At 36.2% G+C, this 17,024-nt stretch overlaps 1 protein-coding gene across 10 annotated transcripts in view; it reads left to right on the plus strand.

Annotated features, from left to right (window-relative positions):
- Positions 1–17,024, plus strand: part of STXBP5L (syntaxin binding protein 5L) — a 182,036-nt gene that overhangs the window by 137,175 nt on the left and 27,837 nt on the right. For 2 of the 10 annotated variants that reach the window (XM_054004639.1, XM_054004679.1), the window contains exons 19-21: positions 261–332; positions 6,970–7,035; positions 14,542–14,592. The exons of 1 other annotated variant lie outside the window; for it this stretch is intronic. In XM_054004639.1, the coding sequence (XP_053860614.1) occupies positions 261–332; positions 6,970–7,035; positions 14,542–14,592 (189 nt within the window). The remainder of the gene's footprint in view (positions 1–260; positions 333–6,969; positions 7,036–14,541; positions 14,593–17,024) is intronic. 7 more of the 10 variants (XM_054004647.1, XM_054004699.1, XM_054004664.1 and 4 more) reach the window with 4 other exon arrangements.

Raw genomic sequence — 17,024 nt, forward strand, 5'->3', positions numbered from 1 at the left:
TTGCAACTTCTAGATTGCTCATAGCAACTATGCATCTAAAAAAAGCCTCAGCTGCTTTCTCACCATCCATCCCACATCCTTTACTTTTTTGATTATTTTTCTTGTTATATCTCCCAACTGGAAGGTAAGCATCTGCTGAAATTTCTTCACCTTGGCTGTTCTAGGTGCTGGTTATGATATCACTTCCTTTCACTTTAGACTGTTTTTTTCTCTCTTTCCTCTGCCTGCTGCTGATGCTGGTGTACTGGCATGTTCCAAAGACAACTTTTGCATGCGTGGCCTGTCTAACTTTTATCCAGATTTAACGAAACGGATCCGTACTTCCTATCAGAGTAAGTTCTATAAAGGTTAGGCAAAAAGCTTTATCATGATTGGACTATGCCTGACTTAAACCCATGTGTTTGTGCTTTGTAATGTGTTTTTTAAACACATTCAGCATGCATGCAAACTTATTACATTTTGTGATGTCAACCATGCTTATTTTTGACAATTACCTGTATTATACAGCAATTATTTTCTTTAAAAAGAAAGTCAAAGAGAAAACCTCAGTGTTATATGGGACAGATTGGACCTTAGAAATTATTTTTCGACAGTGTTATGTTCTTGGTAACAGTATCTTTCTTTGGTTTTATATTTGTTTCCACATACACTTACTAATATGAAGCATTTCTTGTTTTGCAATGGCACTATCTGTAGTTACCAATTAATTCTTCCCTTTTTTCAGAAGAACAATGTGGCTTAAAAGAGTACCCATTGAATTGGATGCTGTGAAATTTAAAATTTTAATCTTGGTTTGGTACTTAAATATTTGGCTTTGGGGAACCATCCCGTGCCTCTGTTCTTTGATGGGGAATGTAAAAGTGGGCATAAAAATACATACATCAAAGAGGGCTATGAAAATTCATGTTTTTAATATCTTTAAATTTTGAGTTATACTGATATGAAATTTAAATATTAGTATTCATCACTGCAGAATACAGTGAACAAAGCTATAATTAATTTTGCAAAAATGACTGTTCAACAGATGAGCCATACATATCTTAATTAACTGCAGTGCTTATATGTAATTAGGTTTCTAGGATGCCTCTTTTTGCTTTTCACAGAACAACAAGATAGGCAATTTTATATTAAATATTCAGTATAGGCAGGATAAAAGAGTGGTAGTTGTTTTATCATCTCTCATAAATATAAAGTTATGTAGCTATTGAAATACATTCGTACACTTGCACTACACATTCTGTTCCATCCCTCTAGGCTTATTTCTATGACTTTTTTTCATAATAGTTCATAAAAGGTAGTCCGTTTAGTTGAAAGACTAGTCCAGTTACAAATTCAACAGTCCATAAAAAGGTTTGGTGTATGGTATCTTAAAGTCTATTAGTCTGATCTTGCTAATTTCAAGTCTGTAGCAGAGAACCTGAGTGACAGACAGAAGTCACATGTTTGGGGTTTTTTTTTCCCCCTCTAAAAAATTAGTAAATTCTAAGGGCAAAATTTACCGATATTTTCATTCAGAATTACAGAAATAGACCATGGAGTCTTTCACAGCTGAAAATGTATTGTCTTGTTTCTGTCTTCATCACCATAGTCAGAAAAGTCTGCAAAATCTTCGTATGAAGTAGTAATCTGAATTTTAGGCAAGATCATTAACAGCTTCATTTCTTTCGTCAAAAATGGTTTGGTTCTTGCTTTTTTCATTTGATACTTACACAGGAGTATATATTGTATGGTCTGAAAGATGCACCATGCAGTAAAATCAAGAACAGGACTAGAATCTGTCACAGACTGAAATATCTTGCAAAGTCATTCTCCAGTCATGCTTTGTTATATCTCTTATCTGAGAGATTAATTTTAAGAGGGGTATTAAGAGAGGATTTTGGATTTTGCTTACAAGTTTATCTTCTCTGATAAGGGATGATGATGGGAAAAGTAAATTATTTTTGGAAATTGTGCAGTCAAAGCCAGTATTATTATGACAAAAGCAGGAACGGTCATGTGATAACAGAAGCATTAGGTCTAAACTTTTTAGGGTTATATCAATGAAAATGGAAGTTAATGGGAAGATAAATGAGTAGTTGATTCAATTAAGTAATGAAGTAGGAAAATAATTTCATGTGGATCAGTATGAGAAAATAAGACTTGCAGGCATTGAAGCAAAAAAAGATATTATCATTAAGCAAGATAGTTAGATTTTTGTTGGACATTTTAGAGGTGATTTGCAGGAGGAGACAATGTAATTTAGTGTCCAGCCTAATTATGAGAGTGAAAGTGTGACATTCAAAGATGTAACCAATATTATGGATTAGAGTATCAGAGAAGACAGTGATGCTCATAGCTCTGTTCATGTAGTAAAGAGGAAACCAGCACAAAAAAAAAAAAATAGTTGAGTTCATCTTGGTGATGTTAAGTTCCTATTTCAACACTCCTGAATAGATTTTAGAAAGACAGGATTACTACTCTAACTTGGATGGAAGAAATCCAAGTTAAAGATGTGTATTTATTAATCACTAGGGATATATATATATATAAAAAATTATTGCCATGTTTATACCAAAGAATCTCTTCAACTACTGGGTCAGAGGAAAAAAAGTGTTGATATTTCAGTCTGAGATGTCCTGCAACTGAATAGGGAAAGGGAAAAAAAAGAATGAACATGTAAGAGGAAAGAAGCAATATGTTGGAGAATAGGCGTTCTAGAGGAAAGACATAATCAGCAATGTCAAGGACATCCAATATGCAAAGCACAGTGGTGGAATAAATGTTCTGAATTTTGCCAATAAATCTATAGATAGCTTGATACTGGTTACATATGTAAAGTAGACTCAAATGCACCCAGAGTGGACTTAGAGCATTAAGGCAGCACATTCTCTGGTTTGGGAGGTGAAAGTGGGAAAGGGAAGCAAGGAGGGAAGAAATGTAACCAGCTCTAGGCATACACAGTAGAAGAGACTGGAACATAATTTTCCAATCAGGGAAGAAATTTGAGGAAAAGAAGAAGCTAAGATAAGCATAAGTGCAGAGCTGGGGATAACTTTCAGATGTTGATGACTGGTTCCATTTGCTGTAACATCCACAGCCACCTCCATTTGTAGCAAGATTATATGACAAGCTAAATAAAATAAACTCTCTGTGATGTACTGCAGAATTATGAGGTTGTTTTGTTGGTTTTCTTCTTCAATTGAAATCAAGTTGTGTATGTTATTACCTGATTTTGGATAACATGCATTCAAATATTAAAAGAAGTACATTTATTGCATCTAGAGGGATAATGTCTGCAGCAGAATATAAAAATACCAAAATGATGCAAAAGGAATTTGCATCTCCTACTAGAAATTCATACCATCTGTTGGTAGAACAAGAAAATAGTCTTTATGAAACATCCAAAATGTTGTCAAATCCAAAGGACCTTCATACATTGCAAAATAATTTTCATAATGAAGACTTTTCAGTGAGAAGTCCTTGTTCCTCCCTCAGGCCAGTCCCTTGAGAGGGGGTGAGCAGAAAAAATGTTGGTCTGACAGGAGGATACAGAAAACTGTGTGCTGTGAGTCATTGTATATCAGTAATTGGCACTTCAATTCACACCTAAGAAGCTAATATAGGTTGAGTTTAAGTCAATAGCTATATTCTGAATGAACTAATTTCCAAAGAATCCATAGATATATATAGTTATATAAACATAAAGAAAACATGGTATGATAATTCAGTGTGAAGTTGAGGGATTAAGATAGCGCTGAGTTTACTTAATTTCTTGGCTTGTGAATATTTATGGTAATTTATTTATAATTAATTTATTTATAAGCAAAGATATGATGGCTTTGGGTGCTTTAGAGTAAATGTATCACTCAAACATAGAGATAGAAATTTCAAGTATAATTTTAAATTATGGGTTCATTAAAGTTGTTACCTCACACTAGTATGGGTTTTGATCCTTGAATAAAAAAGAAATTAAAATCACACTAAGCTTAGAAAAGTATCCATGGGACATGTCTTTTAAAATGTTTTAATGCCTTATGTGATACATTTATATCTTGCCCTATTTGCACATGTTTATCATTTGCTTAAACCAAAGCCAATTTCTTTATAATGTCCATGAGTATATCTTCTCTCAGGTAGTTGTTCACATTGCCAGTCTCAGGTTTTTGCCTTTATTTTTACTGCTATATTCATCTTGTTTAATATTTGCTGGGGTGGTGGTTTGGGGGGGCTAAAAATAGCTAAAATATCTTGGGACACAAACTGCCTGTAGAATTCAAAATGGAAAGTGAAAATATTTTTTAATCTAACTTCAGTAGCTGTTGTAGTCTCTCAGACATTTGAGGGAAGCTGAGGTTTGTGGAAATATTTATACATGGTTAATTATTGAAAATATTTCGTTTTGTTTCCTTAAAAAGGAAATGAGAGCGGAAAATGAGCAGTAGTACAAGGAAAAGCTTGAGAGCTCACTTTCTTATCTCAAAGGGAAACATTTAGTGGAATTAAAGGTAACACATAAAAATTGACATATATGTGTTTATCCTTTGCAGTGAATGATGATTGAGCAATTAATTGCCTTATAATATCTTCAGAATTTAAAATTTAGCAAGATTAAAAGAGACTTTGGATAAATGGGAGTGTAATGAGCAAAACTCATTATAGTATTTCAAAGCAATAAAGATTTATGGCAGGAGAAAATCTGCAAGTGGAAGTGCTTAAGCAAATCTAAGTGAGATTAAGGCAATGCTCTTGTGCAGGGCACATGGTACCACTTACATTTTACACAGGGATATGCTGCATTCTTTAAAGGCATCTGTAGGTGGTCATTGCTAGGGGTGGCAGTGGCTTGACAGCAAGTCAAGGTTTGTAGAGAAGTTCACGTGTTCAACATTCTTAAATAGCATAACATGAAATGTATCTTTAATGTTTTATGTTGCAAATTGTGCCAAACATGAAGAAGTCATGGTTTTCTCACTGTGGTTGCTCTTGGGTGGTGCAGTTTGGTGATTTTCCTGTTCAAATCCATAGCACTATAATTTATATTGAGATGGAATACTATTCTTATGAAGTCCATAGTAAACCCCAAACTATTTAGAAGCAAAGTCTGACCAGGGATTTGATATTGTATCCAACATCAGTGCTGAATATACAATGTTTAGAACATCTTAGACAAGGTGTTAAAACTTACCTATCTCCAATAATGCATTTACAAAATAAATAGTATAAGTTTTATTTATCCAAGGCCTCTGACACTATGCAAAACTGCTTCCGCTGCGCCTTGCAGACAGTTCCGCAGCAAAAATCAATTCTGTCCCAAATCTCTAGGTACATACAGAAATCTTGGGTTCAAGTGGAAGTAAGATCTCCTGTACTAGAGAGGCTTCCCAAATTATTACAGTTCCTGAATATTCTCATAACATCAAAAGTGACTGAATTTGCAATTGATTGAAGTATAAATTTTTCTCACAGATTCTAAGTGAAATGAAAGAAAGATTCAAGTACATTTTTCAAAATAAAAAAATCTTTGGTTTTCAACAATAGTGTCTAGTTTGGCAGATCTTGTTTCTTAAGTCAGGAACAAGTATGTTGTTAATGCTGATTTAACAGACTAAATCAGTACTGCTGGTTTTCCAAAGGACTCTCAGCATTATTCTTGCACTCCTGCATCTTCATTAGTGGTAGGAGGGTTTTCTTGTTCTGCTGGCTGGGGCTCTGGATCGTCTCCAGTTTTTATAGCAGTTCAAAAATACATTGTTATAAAGTTGTCAGTACCTATGTTAAGATTACATTGGTTTTAATACTAAGAAAGCAGGACTGGTGACTGAGTGGCAGAATTTTCCAAAACAAGAGTGTATATGAATTTTAGTGGCGAGGGTCTCCGGGCCTGAGGGTCCAGAAGCAATAAAAATTATAACATGTTCTCTTACAGGAGCCACGGTGCCCATTTAAAGCATACTGAAAGGTTCTTGTAGGATGTTTGATTCTCAGGATGAAGCACAAGCAGAGTGTGTGTAAATCCAATATCAGTATGACAGTAACGTACCCCTGACTGTGTGCTCTGACCTGAGTGTTGTGGGTCCACCTAGCTGGCATGTGAATGTCTGGGCAGGGCTGCCTGTCAGTCCCAGGTAGCCAATGGTATGGAGTGCCAGAGCTCCTATAACAAGGGTAAGCCACAGGGCATTACAGATACATAGAAAGGGTGCATTTGAACAGGTATGGCCATGCCCAGTTAGCCCATGGTAAAAGAGTGAGCTCAGACTTTCCCTCCCCCATGCCAAAGGCATATTTGAACTTGAATGTTCAATCTGTGCCAAAGTTGAATCTTAGTTTGCTAACAGAAACAAGCTCGAGTTTATGCAGTACAGACTAGGATTGCTTTCCTTGGTGCTGTCTTCAGTGTAGGTGAAGTTCCTGACAAATATATATAAACCATGTATAAAGTATTTTGTCAAAAAATTCAGTGTTACACCCAGCCAGCATTATCAATGCTTCCGTGTCCCTTAAAATGACCTATCATGTGTGAATTCATGAAAATGCTAATATTGCACAGTAGTGGTAATCTTACTTTTTTTTCTTCCCCTCTTTTAAGATTTCTTCCCTGCATTATGCAGCAGTTGAAAGCACAGAGTTGATTCCACAGATTGACAGGGATGAATGAGTTTGAGTCATATCACAGACTTTCAAATTTTAAACTATACTTACTTGTTTTCTTTTGTTAGGTACAGTCACTCTTTTCTATCCTGAGGCACTCGGAAAACAAATCTGAGTTAACAAGAGGTGTGATTTTTTTTTTTTTTTTTTTTTTAAACCAAGCCTGAATTGCTGCAGTGACAGCCTGATAACTGCACTTATCTGAAATAGATTATTTCCTTCTCATTTCACACCATTCCTTTCTCCAAATTGACTTTAAAGTGCAGAATATCATCAACCAAGAAAGTTGAAGCATGCCCTGTTAGATTGTGACTTAACTCTTTAACTCCATTTTTTCAGGCCTGACTGAACTCAGTGACAGTCCAGTTTCCCTGGAGCTTGAGCGTTGCAAGTCTCCCACTTCAGGTAAAGGTGACTGGCTTCTCTTCCTGCAGTCTGTATAAGCCATTCATGTCATGCATCGCTGTGTTTCATTAATCCCTAAGAACTGAAGTGCATAGTTCCAAAGAGAAGAAATTACTGGAGAAGCGCTTTTTACGTAGCACAGTAAAATCCTAAGTCTGTTTCCTTAAGGAAAACTTAAATGTACGTGGTGCATCTTGAGGTGAACAGTGTAAAACATATGAAGTAAAAGGATCATGCAGGTATATTCCTATAACCTCCTATAAGAAGCTTGTTTCTCTGTTTTCTTAAAAGGCTAAGTTTTTTTTGCAGTAGGGAGTCCTTGTAGTTCTAAATGTATATATTATGCGTACGTGTACATGGAGAAATTATTTGAAATCAGCAATATGGAGATGGTAAATTTTAGCCATTAGAACCCCAGTGCCTGATTTACATCATTTGCAATGAAAGCAGAACCTCAGATAAAAATATTTGCTTATGAGCCAGGGCAGGGAAATCTTGACCACACAAAAATTTATAAATATTTCCCATTTTACCCACAGTACTTCAAAACGTGGAATTCATCCATTTCTAGAGACCTTTTCAGCAAGTGCCTAGTCTACATTGATCTCTTTAGTGTGAGTTCACTGTCTTAAAGATGGCTGCTAAGAGCTGTTTTCTAGTAGCTGGCTTTTAAATGTTATGGAAAATAAGGAGCTATAGCTGTGATACATTCATTTTCCTTGTGGTATACATATCACACTTCTTTTCCTTGTAATTTGGTAAGTATTGATAGCTGGATTTTTTCCCCCTTAGTTATGGTAACAAATACCCTATTGTATTCAATGTATGCTATTCAAATTCTCTGTTATTGTTTCACATATTTTATATCATAATAACAGGATACATTAATCTTGAATGAAAGCCACTAGTTAGTAATTTATAAAAAGCTGAAACTAATAAGTGTTTCCCTGACACAGTAAGAGCTAAAACAAAACAGCTGCTTTGAAATATGTATTTTCTTGTACTATTTGCAACCCAAAATCTGTAGATATGGAGATATCCAAGTGAAATAGGCTATAATAATATTAGTATAAAACTAGGGGCTCAAACCCTTGAGCAGGGCCTCAGAAACTCATGATCTAGGCTTTAAAATAAAACATTTGATAGCTCAGTTATAATAAGTTTATTTATTGTGTGGCTCACTAGGATTCAACTTCTCACTTTTCTCTTCAGAAATGAGCTAAAAGCTTTTCTTTTCAGTGAAAGCTAAGAGATGACTGACTTGGTAACCATATGTGTATATTCTTAGTTTTATAATGATGAGTGTCTCCTATAACACTTTTTCTGCAGTTAACTTCAATTTTTCATTCTGCTAGTGGTCAAAAATAGCTTTCTTAGATAAATCTGAGATAATTTGCTCCAAAATTTATTCTGCTTTTTTCTGTTTTGGAGATATTCAGCAGGGAAAACATGGCATATTTATGGGTGTTTCCTATTTTAGCACTTTCATGTTGTTTTCCAAGCTATATTTATATTTTTAAATGTGAAATCAAGTGCAGTTTTGTAGGAAGTAACTATTATTAGAACTACTTTTTAAAACAGTAAGTTTCTTTGACTGATATGAATTATTTTTATTTAATTATTGCAAAATTTAATTAATATTGCTTCTGTATGTCTGCTGTAAAACGGGGCAGAATCCAACCAAGTCACTTGGAATAAGTGACCTCAAAACTGCACCCTCCGAAACTTGAGAGTGGGACTAATCCTGTGCTTAACCAGCACAGCCTCACACCCACATCAGCCTTCTCACTGACTAATATTTCTTGCTCATAGAGTACAGCTACATACTTATAGATCTGTCAGGCAGAATCCTTCTACTTCCAGCCTTGCCTTTATCTGTTTAAAGTACATGGCACACAGGTTCTGCAATGGAAGTGTGCTGTGTTCCATAAGAGCCCTGTGATCTTTGTGTTTTGTAAAACCACTGACCACATTCCTCTGCTGAAAACAGACCAAGACTTGCTCCTTCAGAAATTTAGCAAAACCAGAAAGAACACTTGAACTGTTCTGTGAAGTGGTTCAAGTTGCTGCCCAGTGGAGGAGGGCCTCCTGGGTATGGCTACATGAGGTTGCAAAGACAGACGGAACAGAGTTTGATTTGTAGCTGTTCATTCTGGTTGCCAGAGCACATCAACATCAGTTCTTCCCATCAGGGAAGTTCATGCCAGGTGCTGGCCCTGAGTGTGCTCAATACATACGCAAAGTGCAAACTGCTGGAGGGCAGTTTGAGTCTAGATGGCAAACACTGCACACATGATGGCTGGCACAGTGGTGAGCATCTTCATCCTTAGCTCTGTCAGAAGGGCAATGATTTGAGGAACAACGTTGCTGTGCTCATGTGTGTACTTTGAGACTCCCAAGACAGTGCCTAGGAAGAATCCCTAGGGCACACTAATTGCCAGTGTAAACATGAGTAGTTCTACATCCAAGAGAACCATTAGTAGCTTAGTCAGACTTCCATTCCAGTCAGGCCATAAGAACAGTGTTGGTAAAGGTGTTTTGGAGAACTTGAAAAATCTCCTTCTTCCTCATTTCTTGGTCTGATGTTGAACATTGCTTAGACGGCCTGAACTGTCTCTGTTTCCATGAAAAATTGATTATGCCTATAACATTCTAGTGCTTGGTAATGTTTTAACCTATGACTAAATTTCTGCAGAGACAGCCTAGGTCAACTCAGTAATTTGTCTGTGTTGTTTTTCTCCCTGCCTCAAAGCAGAATTAGGCATTCGTGTGTACTATCATTGATACGAGTGATGGAGCACTGAGCAAGAGACTCAGAGCTGAAGAGTACTCCTTATTTCACATTCAGGGCTAGTACATAATTCAGTACAAATCCTACTTCTCCATTAAGTAATATTTAACTTGGTTCACAAGACTGTCTTCTCAGATGTTCCTCCTGTGATACTTACTAAAACATGACTTTGCAGATGTTATAATTGAAAAATCAGATTCCCATTCTGAACACTGTTCAGAATAGAACATAAAATTAAACCATTTGATTAAAAAATTTCTGAAATGCACAGTGCCACAGAGAGGATAGCAGCAAGTGAAGAAATAGCAATCTTGCTTTTTAAGAATGGTAGGCAGAGGAGAATAATCTTCCTTAACCACTGGTATCTTGTTTAATTAAACTAGTATTTAAATACTATAGTGATGTGTTTACAACACTATAAAGGAAAAGAAGTTAGTAAAGCCATTTGAAAGATTCTGCTTATTTTTAAATATCTGAGAGATGGCAATTTCCACTGTAAATATATTCTAGCTGTAGTAATATATATGGAATAACACTGGTAAAAAATGTGGAAGAAAAGAACTTTAAAAACCCCCAAACTCTTACCTATCTAAAGCATGTTTCATGAATGTGGAAATGCAGCAAGGCATGCCATATCATGGTATTTGGTGCCTTAAAACCAAAAGCCTGAGAACATCCTATTCTTACATCTGCATGCCTTGTTCTTTCAAACTGCATTTTCATTTTTGTTTGTGATTTGGGAGTCAAAAGGGCTCTGTACTATTTTCATTCTGCAGTGGCACACGAGAGCTCAGTAGCTCTAAAGCACTCATCATGTAAGTGGTGCTGTATCAAATGCTTGAGTTAATTACTGTGTAATGTATTACAGAACAGTATCCATTCCAGTAAATTTTGTCTTTATTTTTATCATCTCATTAGGTAAACTTATTCAGGGGCTCTTAGGAATATAATGTGTAATATATAATTATGTATGTCCATTACTGTTTTAAACATTGATATGGAACTTCATATTGAAGGGTATTAATGGGAATACACTGTGAGCACAGGAAAATTCAACTTTGGATAGGTCATTTGTTGTGTGAGATGCAAGTGGACGCTTTAGACTTCTTTCAAAGACCAGAAGGAAAGAATTTCTTCTATCTGTGTATAGGAGAGTGACTTCTCAAATGTTTATTTTAAAATGAAAAAGGATTTGTGTTTTTTCTTAAGAAGCACCTTCATATTGGGAGCTTGTATCCAAAATGCTTTTAAGATTTTGAAGCTTAGAGAAGGCTGTGTAAAGATTCCCACAACTAAATCCTATGAGCTTTGAGACAGGTCCCTAATGACATGACCACAAATTTTTATACATACTATGATTTCCAAGTGCTGCTATCCTTATTCATCTCACTATTTAAATCTGCTGGGATTAGGCCTTTGCCATGCCAAACTCCCCCTTTTCCTATGTGTAGTGTTTTTAAAATAGCTTTCTTTCAAGAAGAATATTATTAAGTTTCTTAATAATCATTCCCTTTCTTAACATGTGGGTGACTTCAGAGTAGCTGAAGAGATTTGACTCCATTTGAAAATTGTATTCTCCTGGAAAACAAGCTAGAAAGTAAACGTTTCAAAACATTTTGTGTCTGTAAAACATGGAATGTAATTTGTTTTGAAACTTAGTTACTGATAACACTGCAAAACCATTTCTTCTTATCCATGTTAAGTTGAAAAGAATGTTAACTAGTCAGAAGACAATAATTAGAGATTAGCTTCAGCAGTGTGGATACAAGGTGCATTTTATTACTATTTCCCATAAGCAAGGGAGTTTCTGAACAGGTGAATTCATGCTTAAGTTTTTGAGAAGCGACTTGTCTGTAGAGATTAGCAAGGAACAGGGAGCAGTGTGAGCTGAGGACCTGGGTTTGGGCCCTTGTGCAGCCCCTGGTGCATGGCTCAGGGTTCAAGGGGGCTTTAGCAATAACTGGGACTGATATTTCTGAGTGTTAGCCAGGCAGAAGCTCCTTAGTAGAAAAAAATCCTGTATGAAGTCACCTTCATTTTGAATAACATGAAAATCTGTGACTACCCTGCTGCTGTAATAGCTGAGGGAAACTCAGCATTGAGTGCCAGAGCTGTGAGCACGCGTTTGTTTGTTGGTTGTGCCGTGGTGTTTTCCTTGAAAGACTGAGAGGAACCATATGGCTACGGAGCAGGATGTTGTCAGGTCAGGAGACCTGCATGCTCAGCTTAGCTGCTACTAGACTGTACCTAGGAACTCTTCCTCATCGCACAGTTGAATAATTTGACTCTTAACACTTGAAGCTCTTTTGGGTAGGGGCTGTCTTGCCTTATGCTGTAGCATCACAATTTCTGCTGGCTGCCTCCAGCACGAATATAAACAAATGATGATAGCAAACAACTCTGCTGGCCTCTTGAGCCTTTATACTCCATTCTCAAATAAATCTGGTTTTCAAAAGCTCTCTGTCAGCAAGATAGGCTTATATGTATGATGCTTCTTTATAATAAGCATAAAGATAGTAAAACATGCATGATTTAGGTACTAAAAGCAGGTTACATAAACTGATCAGAATGTGGATATTATTAATAGTTAAAAGTTAGTTTAAAAAAATTAATATAGACAGCTTTAATCACAGTAAAGCATGAAAACAACCAGCTTCTTCTGTTGTTATTACCCTCAAATATGGGGTCTATTATCAGTGATCTGTGCTGTGTCCTAGTGCATCAATGTCCAGCTGTGTGATTGCCACGTGAAGGGTGTGCAATTGTCACATGGCAGCTCCCAAACCAAGCCTGTGTAGACTCCTTCAGAGGAATCAGAAAGTCCAAACTTTGCATATGCCGTATGAGCCTGCTGGGAGCTATTGCGGTTCAGATGTGTCACCATCTGGGGGACAGCTGTGGCATGCAACACAAGACACATCATTCCTGCTGTACACAAACACCTGTAACCTAGAAATAGAAGAGGCTAGACTACCAATTTTCAAAGCTCAAAGCTGCATGATAACAGCACTAATTTGGCTACTCTAAGTCCTAATCTGTTAGTGAAGTGTCCTACAGTTTTTCTTATGAATTGCTTATCCTTTTTCAGAGGGCTGGTTAAGCCAGATGTTGTCCTTCCCCTAGAAAGAGATTATATCACAAGTGATGCTTCTTTATAGCAGAGCACTGATTTTCTGGAGCAGTAGCCACCCATTCACAGTCTGAAAGAGTATTTGACAGCTGCTCAGATAAATGGAATGGGTTTTTAAAGGCTGTTCTAAAAATCAAACTGCCCTTTGTGTGAGTGCCTAAAATGGATGTTGGTGCCTAACACTTGGTATCCAAATTAGAGAATTTTTATGTAGTAGTGTTAAGGGTGTGTATTTTTGATGTCAGGCTGCTCTGGAGAGACCTCTTCACCATGTCCTGATTTAAAGTTATGGCTACAGATGAGTTAGTGGGAGGGCTGTGCTGGTTCTACTGATAGCAAAATATTGCTTAAGAGCCTCATGGGTTCCCCTACTCATCCCTGAAGAGAAAAAGAATAACATAGGTGCTGGCTGATATTTAATTCTGCCAAATTGCAGGCATTGCAAAAGACTACAACAGAATTTTTTTTTTTAAGGGATTTTGTGACATAAAAGAGTGAAGTGTCTGTTCTGGGCATCCTTCTGACCTAAAAGCTTACTAAATACAAATTACAAAGAATTTGTTCCTTATATTCATATCTTCCTGTCACTGTGGTACTCATCATGTGGGACTTTCTTTGGAAGTATAATAATAGTAATAAAATAAGTAGCTGACAAATATTTTATTGTTCCCTTCTAGTAACAGACAGCATGGGTAAGGGGTAAAAGCCAGAAAACCATGTGAAAAAAACATAATTAATACAAAATGAAATAACCAAATTGGAAATCAAGTCTTCTGAATAATTAATAAAAGATTTCTTAAGGCATTCTTCTGATAAATTTAATGCCATTTTGACTGCTACAAGACATGCTTTATTTCAGTTCTCTGGTGTTCATTGTTTGAAAACGTGCTCGTGTGTGAGGAAATGAAAACATTTTTGAACAGAAGCAAAATTACCGGTTTCTTGAATAATTGTAACACAGCAAATAATTAAACCTTCACTGAATTGAGTGCAAATTTTGATGACTGGGTAACACCACTTTATGTCCTGAAGCTGCTGTATTTCGTTTCTGTGCAATCTGTCTTCCTTTCCATAATATTACAACAGTATGTTCTGTCCCCATAACCTCTACAATATGCCCTCTCTTTTTCAAATGCTATCTTGAGGTATGATGTCATCAGATCTCATAATTTCATTGCACCCTCTTATTAAATTGGTTTGCAGGTGTTTAAATATTTGTGATATGCTGCATAGCCAGCATGTGCAATATTTGCCTTAATCTCATTTGTAGTTTCTTTTTTTATCATTCCTGTCACCACAAGGTAAGATATTGCAGCACACAGCCAAAGCTGTGTAAAACATCATTCACTCCTTGACAGCTGGAGTAATTTTTTTTCCAGTGCTTCTTTGTTCAATTGCATTTATTTCACTGAATGGTGTAAATGAAAATATTTAAACCATTTTTCTGCCTTTATATGCTGATTAAAAGAAAAGTGCTACAAATTCGCAACATGGTTTTAACCAGAAGATGGCATGTTGTTTTCCCTCGCTCTTTTTTCTTTCTTACTTATTAACAACTGCCTTTCTCCTTTTTCTGTTGTTTCAGTTAAAGGATCAAGAAAGTTAAGTCTGCCAACAGATCTTAAGACTGATCTTGGTACGGTAGGCGAAAGCCAACAGCTTTAAACTTCCTTACATTCATTGGCAAAACATTTTACCAACTGATTCATGAGATAACACAATAACGTCAGAGGCTTTGTCTGAAAAGGCTTTCTAAAAACCACCTATTAACCCATACAGTTCTGTTGGCAGCTCTCAGCATTTTGTTTGTTTAATATTCATTTATTTCATGTAGACATATGTTGCCAATCATTACACACTGTGTGTGTAATACTTTATTCTGAAAAAACTCCAGAAGTTTTTCCAAGCTGGTTGTTGGTGAACTCTGCCTATAATACCCAATGCATGCGCTGGTCTATTTTCTTTATTTGGTGTGCGAGTTGTGCCACTATAGTGGTAAGACAATTGAACATCTGTATTTTATGGTGTCTTTGAATGTCTGAGAAGTCAGGTTGGAAATCAGTCATTTGTCTCAGTCCTCTCCTTGAGACTGACCTCAGCCAGCTGTTAAATACATAGTTTGCTGCAATCTTTTTTCTCAATTCTGTTTTAATATTTCAGTGGAAGAGCATAATGAGAGCACAAATTTCACCTCAAAAAAGCTAAAATGAAAATTTCTATATCTTCAATAGCCTAAAACTGCTGGGAGCAGATCATACAACACCATAAAGGGTATTGCTCCTGGTATTTGGATTGGAATGTGTGGTTCACAAAAAAAATTCTTATAAGTGTTCTTTAGATATTCTCAGTCTCAAGGAGTTCTTTCTAGTTTTGTTCTATTGGGAAGTTTCCCTTGTAAGATGACTGCAAAAGCCAAGTAGCCATGCCTCATTACTTAGTGTCCTTTTAGAGATAAAAATTAAAGTTGGATCATGTCCTTGGATAAGACAGCTGAACTTCATTTCTGTCACTGGGAATCATGTGCACCTGTTAACCAAGGTAGCACTTGTTCCACAAGGCAAAAGTCAGGGGTATAAATGTGTCTTTCACCTTATAGATGACTGAGAAACTTGGAAAACTGTCAATTCCTCCTGGTAAAGATTAAGTAAGTAAAAAAAAGCTAAAGATTAAGTAAGTAAATGTTGAAAAATCACTGGAAAATTCAACCCAAATTGTGCAGGCTTCAGAATACAAAGTGATTCAGTTGAAATAAGTTTGAGAAAGTAGAAATGGAGGAATACAACCAAACACAATTTGGAGTGGAAAATCGTAATGTTCCTACTACTCCAAACAGGTGAAAGAAATAGGCACCTATAAACCTGTAAAATTAATATTTATCACTAATATAATGGGCAGCTGTTAAGAGGGAAGGTGAATACTTATAGTATCAAAATAGCCATAGGATATGACTTAAGACTAAGCCATATTCTACAGATCAAACTTCTTTTTGTTAGTGTTATTAAAAATACATTGTCTTGAAGGACACATAGCATTAAATAACTTTAAATCCTGAAGCATAAGACAAGCAAAAGATAAACTTAATGGACAAAAGACTGGATTTAGAGGATTTTGAAAAAGAAAGAAGTATATCACTGTAATTAGAATTGGTGAGCGCTTTATTGTGTAATATAAGAAGTTGCATATGAGAGAAAAAGCAACCTTATCATCAGCTTTCCTGTAATCATGTTGGGAGCGGGGCATTGTAAGCTTTTCCTGGAATATATTGACAAATTGCAGGTGGATTTATATTTTAACTACCCCAACCAAACACCAAAAAAAAATCCCCAGAAAATCCCAAGGACAGGGGAGCAGGGTAAAAAGCTCCAGAAGTTAAAGAAATTCAACCTGAAAGGGTTGGAAGCATAATGATCCATTTAAATGTATGACGTGTAAGGAACTGGGAAGATTAATGGAATGCATAATCCTGCCTGTAGTTTTGATTTCAGAGTAGTCATGTTTTTACCATTCCTTTATTTGCTTGTATTAATTATTTTTAATAGTACAGAACAAGCTAAGTATAAACTGAAATAAGCTTAAGAAGGTCTACTTCAACATCTTGCAGAAAATAGTGGCATGCCATTTGTTCCAAAAGCTTCATAAGCACTGAAAGGAGTGATCAAATTGTCACTAAAGCATCCTGTTTGTTGTTAGTGCTGCAGCAACCAGGTATCCTGTGCTCAGATTACCCAGGAGCTAAGGATGAAGCACGTGGAAGAAGCATTCAGTGTATAAACTGGCAGATGCTCATGGATAATCAACAGCAGAGAGAGGTTTAGAAAAGGAAAAGAAAATGGACTGAAAAACCCCCAGACTTTCAATTCTTTCATGACTGTCTTAGAAGGGCAAAATATTCCTGTTAATTATTCTAGCCATTAAAACTGTGCTGAATTATAGATTGCTTAGTTAACAACAGGCTGGGAAGAGCCTCTCTTTCTCAGTATAAGGAGCTACATTTAAATGAGAGTTCCTGGAAAAGGTGATGACCGCATTTCAGTTACTTCTGCTCCAAAATGTCCTGGCCACACTGTC

Source organism: Vidua macroura, chromosome 2 (assembly GCF_024509145.1).
Source record: "Vidua macroura isolate BioBank_ID:100142 chromosome 2, ASM2450914v1, whole genome shotgun sequence".
Taxonomy (NCBI): domain Eukaryota; kingdom Metazoa; phylum Chordata; class Aves; order Passeriformes; family Viduidae; genus Vidua; species Vidua macroura.